Raw genomic sequence first — 7640 nt, forward strand, 5'->3', positions numbered from 1 at the left:
CCAGCAGTGTATGTCAACGTGCCCCACGGAACCATTACCACCAGCCAAGCTACTGTATTTCGTTTCTGTTTAAAAAGAAAGGAGGAAAAGAAAGACACTATGAGGATAACGAAAGCCCAAAGAAACGGCAAGGACTCAAACCAGCGCCCTCTGCTGGCCCGGCAGGTGGCCCCAGTTCTGCGGCTGTGTCCTAGGCCTCGGAGGCCCCGTGGTCCTGGTCTAGTGGCTCCTCCAGCACCTCGGACAGATCTCTGCAATGGTCGTCTGCGCCCCTCTCTCTGGCACTGGCCCTTCACTTGAGGCGCTGAGTCACATTGGCCAGGGCGACCGCGAAGGCCTGCACGGCCGAGAAGGGGTACTGGAAGTCCAGGATGTAGGCGTTGCCGTCAATCCTACCAAACTGCATCACCTGGTGGGAGGGGGACAGCAGAGCCGTTAAAGGAGAAGAGGTGGGGTAGGGCAAGCAGACCGCAGCCTCCTCGGGGCAGCACACACCACCAGCAGAGCCAGTTTGCCGGCAGACGCTTCTAGACCTAACTCCCCGTCCGTAGGAACTGAGGGCCCAGAGGAACACACCAAACAGCACAGTGAGGAGGCAGCGAGCAGAACCCAGAACATGGAAAATCCACGGTTCAAATGAGGTGGTGACTTCACCACGTGAGGAGCAAGGACAGGGAGACAGAACCTGCCTACAGACTAAGAGGCTCAGGAGAAGTACCAGCTGACAGTAACTGTCAAACGTCCCTGCTCAGACAGGACTTTCCGGCCACACACCTGCTCCCACAACACGCACCTCCTCAGCCTCCTGTGCCCGCCATCTCCGTGCCACTGCTCCCCGCTCACCCCAGACGGAGTGGGTGTTCAGCTGGAGATTTGCGATGTGTGGTCTGGCACCCCGTGAAAGGTAAGCTGTGGGAGAGCTTATTGTCCTGTTGTCCTTTCACACTTGCGTAGGTCACAAGCTTTCGATAAAGGGCTGATGATGAGCACCTCAGGCTGTGGGCCGCATGGTCTTTGCCACACCGTCCAACTGTTGTTGCAATGCAAACTCAGCCATGCACGGTCCTCTGATGGGGGGGTGCACTGCGCCGATACACACTGCCCTCAGCACCCGGCAGCCGCGTGCCAGGCCCAGCTTAGGGCACTGCCAGGCATGCAGCTGGTGCTCGATAAATACCCACCGAGAGCACTGCTGTGGGGGAGTGTCCCAGCGCAGCAGAGGAAGCTGTCCCGGAGCAGTGCCTCTGCAGAGGGCGCGCTGGCCACGGGCCCAGAACGCTCAGCGGGGCCTGGAGGACTCAGGGCCACACACCTGGGGAGCAAAGAGCTGCACCAAGCAGGAAGTGTGTCAAAGCCCAGGCCAGGGCTCAGCCCAAGGACAAGGTGCACAGGGATGAGTGACGCAACTGGGGAAGGAGAAAGGAAAAGTGCACATGTGTGTACGTGTGTCGGGGGAGAGGAGGTGGTGACGAAGCCCTCGTCTTCTTTGGAATGAAGATGCTCTATGATAGTTAAAGCCGTCAACACAGAGCTGGATAAACGTGGTCTTTGCAGATATGGTAGCAGATGCCAGAAAGAGCCTCTGCTCCGGAGGGTGGGGCACAGGAGTGGGGTGGGGTGGGCCGGGGGACAGCTGTTTGGCCCCATAGGTCTTACAGAATCACTTTAAGAAAACCAGTACACACGCTCCTGATTCGAAACTAAGAGCAGGTCCCCCCGGGCGCACTGAGCAGTGTAAGCCCAGCTGGCTCGCCTCAGATACGACTTGTCCCTCCCCTTTCCTGTCCTGTGTGGCCTGTGGACACTGCTCTCTGGAGGCCCCCCTCCCTCCGAGCTGAGGTCTGACAGGATGAGAGCAGAGTTCCCGGCCTGCCCCAGGACACTGGAAGCCAGCGGCGCCAGTGAGCCTTACCTGCCGGCCCTCCAGCTCGATCTGGAAGTTCTTGGCCGACTCCTGGGTGACGCGGCCCCCAAAGTCCAGCTGGTAGACCTGGGTGGCCTCGTTCCACAGGGGCTGCTTGTTGGCCATCACGTAGACAAAGCCCTGGCTGCCCAGCCGGCTCTCCTCCCGCTCGTTGGCCTTCCTGCACTTGAAGCCCTCGGGCTCAGCGCCCGTCCTCGAGTTCCGCTTGCCCTGCCAGCCCTTCTTGCTGCCCTGGCTTTGGTTCATCAGCTCGTCCCCGCTGATGAACAGCTCCGGCTCGCTCTCGGAGCTGTCCTGGAACTCGTTTGTCTTGTTCAGCTTCTTGGACTTCAGCTGGTCCTTCTGACTCTTGACCTTCTTCTTCTCCCTGCCCAGGCGGGGGCTGGAGATGAGCGCGTTGAAGTCGCTCAGCGTCCGGGCCTCCTTCTTCCCTCTGCCCTCCGTGATGGCCGGCACGCTGCCCTCCTCCGCACGGCTGTCCAGGCGCTTCCGGTTCTTCTTCCCGAACTTCTCCGTCCGCTGGGGGACGGGGCTTTCTGTCAGGGAGAGCACCTCCTGGAAGTTGTCTGCCGTCTCCACCATCACCTCGGTGCCCACGTGGCTCTGCAGCTCGGCAGGCGGCGGGGACACGATGGGCTTCTCCACCACCAGGTGCGGTTTGGGGGGCAGCGTGCCCTGGGGGTTCTGCACAGGGGGGCACATGCTGTAGGAGTTCCAGGGATGCAAGGCAAGGGGGGGCAGCTGTAAACTGGAGCACATGCTGCCTCCGGGGTACGTGGGGGGCAGGGGGCAGTAGGAGAGGCTGGGTGGGTACACCGGCTGCAGGACCACGGCCGGCTCAGGCTGTGCAAACTGGGGTGCGGCCAGGGCATCCTTTGGGGAGCAGGGAGCCTGCACCCCTTGCAGTGGAGGGCTGCTATAGCTCCCTGCGTATGGCACCCCCACTCCGTAGCCCGTCTGGAAGGTGGCAGTAGGGCTGGCTGGCGACTTGGGGGAGACGAAGGGCGCCCGGGACACGTCCAGGTGCTGGCTCTGGCCCATCAGCAGAGGGGGCAGTTTTAGGGGGTTGGGCACTGAAGTCTGTGCTGTCCTTTCCTGAGGAACCCAAATGTCCTCGCCCAGCACAGGGTCCCACTGATACGGGGGTGGCCGCTTCACCACGGTGACGGCAGCGTCAGCCAGCGGGGGGTGTCGCAGAGACCTCTCGGCCTGACAGTGTGGGGACAGGGCTTCATCCTCTGTGAAAGCCGAGTTGACATAGTCCGTGCGGTCCCGGGCACTGTCTGGGGGGCTCAGGAGACTGTAGGAGGACTGTGATGTCAAGGGGGACATGCTGGCTGAGTGTGCCAGGGCCGTGCCCGGCTGAGAGCTGGCACTCAGGTCGGGCCGCCCCCCACTGCTGGCCAGGCCACCTGCAAGGCCACCCCCGAGGCCCGCCATGGCAGCCCCAGCCCCAGCGCCCCCACTGCACTGGCTGCAGGTGTACAGTGCCGGCGGGGGCCGCGGCGGGAACGGGGGCGGCACCATGCTGCTCTTGGGCTTGGGCGGGTGCTGCAGGGTGGCGCGCTGGTGGTCCGCCAGCTGGGCCATCTTGAGTGCAGCCTCGCGGTTGTTCCTGCGTAAGGTGGCATGGATGAGGCTGCTGTCTGGTCGCTGGGCCACACTCCGGCCATGCACCAGCTGGCTGGCGATCTCGGGGTAGGGCGGCGGGTCCCCTGGGGGAATGGAGTACCGAGGAGTGGTCAGCCGGTTCAGGGTGGCACTGGTGCAGGGCTGCGGGACCTTCTTCTCTGTGGCCGTGAGCCGCAGCGTGGCTGAGCTGCCCGGGCCGGGGAGGGCGTAGGGGTTTTGGGTGCAGAGCACCCGGGCCCGTGGCCGGCACACCTCCTCCACGTTGCCACTGCTGTCAAAGGTGGTGATCCGTTCGTAGCCCAGTGGGGTCTGGTAGTGGGTGGAGGTCGGGTAGAGGGAGAAGTCGCCCTTCTTCAGGCAGACATCCATGGGGGGCTGGGGTGGTGGCAACGGAGGTGGCGGGGCGGCTGTGGTGGGGGCAGCGGGGATGGTGCCTGGGTAAGGGGGCGGGGGGTTCATCTTATTCACGGGGAGCTCCTGGGGGGCACTGAAGACCACGGCATCCGCCTCTGCCGCCAGGGGTGGGGCTGGCCGCAGCGCCTTGGCTGGCTTCTGTAGGTGCTCATGGTCACGGTCCCCGTGGTCCACCAGGGACAGCGGCAGAACCCCGGGCGGGGGTGGTGGCAGGGACAGTGGAGGAGGGGGCGGGTTCTGGACCATGCGGCCCATTTCTACGCCCCCGAAGATCACCTGCCCAGGGCTGGAGTACCGGTTAGGGACCGGGTACGGGGTGGGCGTGTCACCAGGGTGCTCTGCTGGCCCCGCGGCCGTGGTCTGGTTGGTCAGGACGTCCAGTTGCACGTTCTGATTGGCCAGCAGGGACTGCACCAGCCCGATGCTCTGAGTGGGCGACATGGCCTGGGCCGAGCTGTGGATTGGGGCGATGGGAATGTTCACGGTGCAGGGCGGGTTGTTCTCAGGGAGGCCGGATGCGCCTGTCACTGGAGGGAAATGAGAAAGAGCAACAGCTTACAAACTGACAACTTCACCCTGAGTCACCCTCGAGTCTTGGACACAAAACACGACAGCTCCAGCCCTGAGGTGCATCAGCAGTAGGAGCTGGGCTGTTACACACATTGTAAGAGCTTCTCGTTTTCCTAGAGGGATGCACAAGCAGTCGGTGGATGCAGCATGGCTGTGGTCTCTGGGTGAGACAAACTCATAACACCCTGCAAACAAAGGCCGGAGGCTCACGTCCACCCAGCAGTGCCTCTGAAGACAGGCCTGCCAATCTACTTCCGAAAAACCAGCCAGGAAACCCCATCGAGTGCAGTACCACTCCAACACACGTGGGAGTGCCATGAAGGCGTGAGTGGGAATGATGGCAACTGGGATGGAGCCCGGCTGGGCTGGGCTCACCGAGGCTGGGCTCTGCATCTGTTTCCTGAGGCTGTCAGCGTTCTCCAATGAACGCACCTGTGAGCCTTCTGCACCTGGTACCATGAACCTCAAGTACTCACCACAAATAACGTCTACAGGAGCTCCTGACACTCATCACTCTCTCGGAAGATGAGAGACCTCCACTGGGGCTCTCAAGACGCCTAGTCCCTGGGTGGTACAAATGGTTTATGCTTGGCTTCTAACCAAAAGGTTGGTGGTTTGAACCCAACCAGTGGGACCATGAAGAGAGGCCTAATGGTCTACTTCTATACAGATTACAGGCCAGAAAGGCCTGTGAACAGTTCTCCTCTGCACACGTGGGGTCTCTTGAGTCAGAACCAGCTTGCTGGCAATGCGTTTGGATTTTGATTGATGGGTAGTGTGGGAAATGTCATGCAACACCACACCCCCTCTGCCTGAAATCTGTTCATACACTAACTTTCCATAACTGGAAGCATGTACAATGTACTAGAGAAACCGATGAAAAGGATCCTATAGCAAATTTAAGGCGCTCTGGTGGTTAAACACTCAGCTGCTAACTGAAAGGTCGTAGTTCAAATCCACCAGCTGCTCTGCAGGATAAAGATGAGGCTGTCTGTTTCTGTAAAGACTGACAGCCTCGGACATCCTCTGGGGCAGTTCTACTCTGTCCTCCAGGGGCACTGTGAGTTGGAATCAACTTGATGGCAGTGGATTTGGTTTGGGCTTTGCTTAGGAGCTCTGGTGGCATAGTGTCTAAGGTGAATCAGAAAGTTGGTGGTTCAAACCCATCAGCCGGTCTGTGGAAGGAAGACTGGGCAATCTACTCCATAAAGATTTACCACCTCAGAAACCCAAAGGGGGTCACTATGAGTTGGAATTGATTCAATGGCAGTGAGTTTTTTTTTTGTTGTTGTTCTGTAAAGATTATGGCTTTGGAGACGCTGTGGGAGCAGTTCACCCCTGTCCTATAGAGTTGCTGTGAGTCAGAATTGACTGGATGGTAGCGGGTCTGGTTTTGGTTTACAGCGAATCTGCATTTTGAGAGAAGGGCCCTGAGCAGTCTGTGGTTCCTGCTCAGAGCGAACGCCTCTAGCTGTGGTAGGCAACCCAGTGCTAAGCATCGTGAAGCACCCAGTGCAGACCAGGAACACGACGTGGCAGGGCAATCATAAGGCCTTCCACCGGAAGAACCACAGAACAGGCCAGAGAACTGACCACAATGCTGGTTCCGTGGCAGAACTCTCCTCTTGCAGGTCCAGGAGCCGGGTCCCATTCCTGACCTATCCACTTCATGTGCAGCCACCTGTTAGCGGAGCTTCCAGAGTAAGTCAGATCAGGAAGAAAGGCCTGGCAATCTACTCCCAAACCAGCCAATGAACAGCTTCTGGACCACAGGTCTGATCTGTAACGGGTCACAGGCATGGGCCACGAGTGGGCATTATCCGCTGTCACGCACGGGAGTCACTGTGAGTCAGGCTGACTGCGGCAGCTACCACCATCTGGCCCTGGGGGTCTGTGAGAGACTCTATCCCTATGCTGTGGACTTCTCCTGAGACTAAAAACTCCCCAGTGTGACAGTGTGAGGAGCCCTGGTCCTGCCTCAAGTTCTCTGTGATTCCTGCTCGATCCTTATTAAGATGCTCTCTCATCTGTACGGAACACTGCAGGCGTCTTCCCTCCAGAGGGAGAGACACTCTCTTTGTTGAGTCACCATTTTTAATGTAAGTCCAAGACATTGTGTCCTCTCCTGGGAACAACAGGCAGGAAGGACAGTAACAACAGCAGCAGACATCCGCCAGACCTGTATCAGGTGCATTCTGGGAGAACCAGGGGGGTATTAGTGGAACATGTACAATATCCTTCCACACCCGAGATCCTGCAGCTGCAGGGATGTGCTGTACGCTGCTCCAGTACACACGGCGTCCAGTCCTGTGGGCCTTTACGGGGCTCCACAGCCTCGCCCATCAGGACGACAGGCATCTGACGGTCTGGCCCACCGTGCAGGAGAGGTGGCCCCTCAGAACCAAAGGCCGTACTGCTGGAAAGCGCAGTGGAGACTTGACAGGGGAGAAGGCTGGGCTGAAGGAGGAGCAGAGTGGGAGAGAGTGCACCGCCCCCGGGCTGGGACCTCTGAGTCTCTGTTCCTGCAAGGATGGTGGCAGTGTGGCTGCCACCGGGATCAGAAACAAGGGGCTCAGCTGTAAGTACTGGAGCCCTGAGTCTATGAAACCGTAGCTGGATGATGACTCGGAGAGCAAACGCCTCCTCCAGTCCCTGCCACACTGAGAACTAGCGGGCTGGTAACAAGTGCTTCTAATCTAATAATCAGAATAGGATCCCAACAGAAAACACCTGGATTAACCTGAGGCTACAGACGGCTGAAAATCTGTAAACTCGATTTTCAAAAAATTCTCACAGATTTTACCTTTCCCTTGGAGACATGTGCTACATGATGGAGGAAAGGTTTTACATCCCAGAGGTGGGCAGGTTTGCAAACAGGGCTCTCTGGTCATGAACCACCAATCAACCAGATGCTGTGGAGTCAATTTGGACTCTCGATGACCCCATGTGTTCTGACACATGGGAGATCTAATCTGTGCTCCATAGGGTTTTTAAAATTGTGATTTGGTGCACGCCGATGTTCATCGCAGCACTATTTACAATAGCCAAAACTTGGAAACAACCTAGATGTCCAACAACTGAGGAATGGATAACCAAACTT

General features: G+C 58.7%; 1 protein-coding gene across 1 annotated transcript in view; it reads right to left on the bottom strand.

Moving 5' to 3' along the window:
* Window positions 1-292: 292 nt before the first annotated feature.
* The window catches only part of TULP4 (TUB like protein 4), a 204274-nt gene continuing 196926 nt past the window's right edge, over window positions 293-7640 (bottom strand). Inside the window, exons 13-15 of the mRNA XM_007945276.1 lie at window positions 3382-4497; window positions 1913-3300; window positions 293-409 (exon numbers count right to left, since the gene is read on the bottom strand). Of these exons, the coding sequence (XP_007943467.1) occupies window positions 293-409; window positions 1913-3300; window positions 3382-4497 (2621 nt within the window). The remainder of the gene's footprint in view (window positions 410-1912; window positions 3301-3381; window positions 4498-7640) is intronic.

This window comes from Orycteropus afer, unplaced genomic scaffold (assembly GCF_000298275.1).
Source record: "Orycteropus afer afer isolate SDZICR_OR568_19922 unplaced genomic scaffold, OryAfe1.0 scaffold00135, whole genome shotgun sequence".
Lineage (NCBI taxonomy): Eukaryota > Metazoa > Chordata > Mammalia > Tubulidentata > Orycteropodidae > Orycteropus > Orycteropus afer.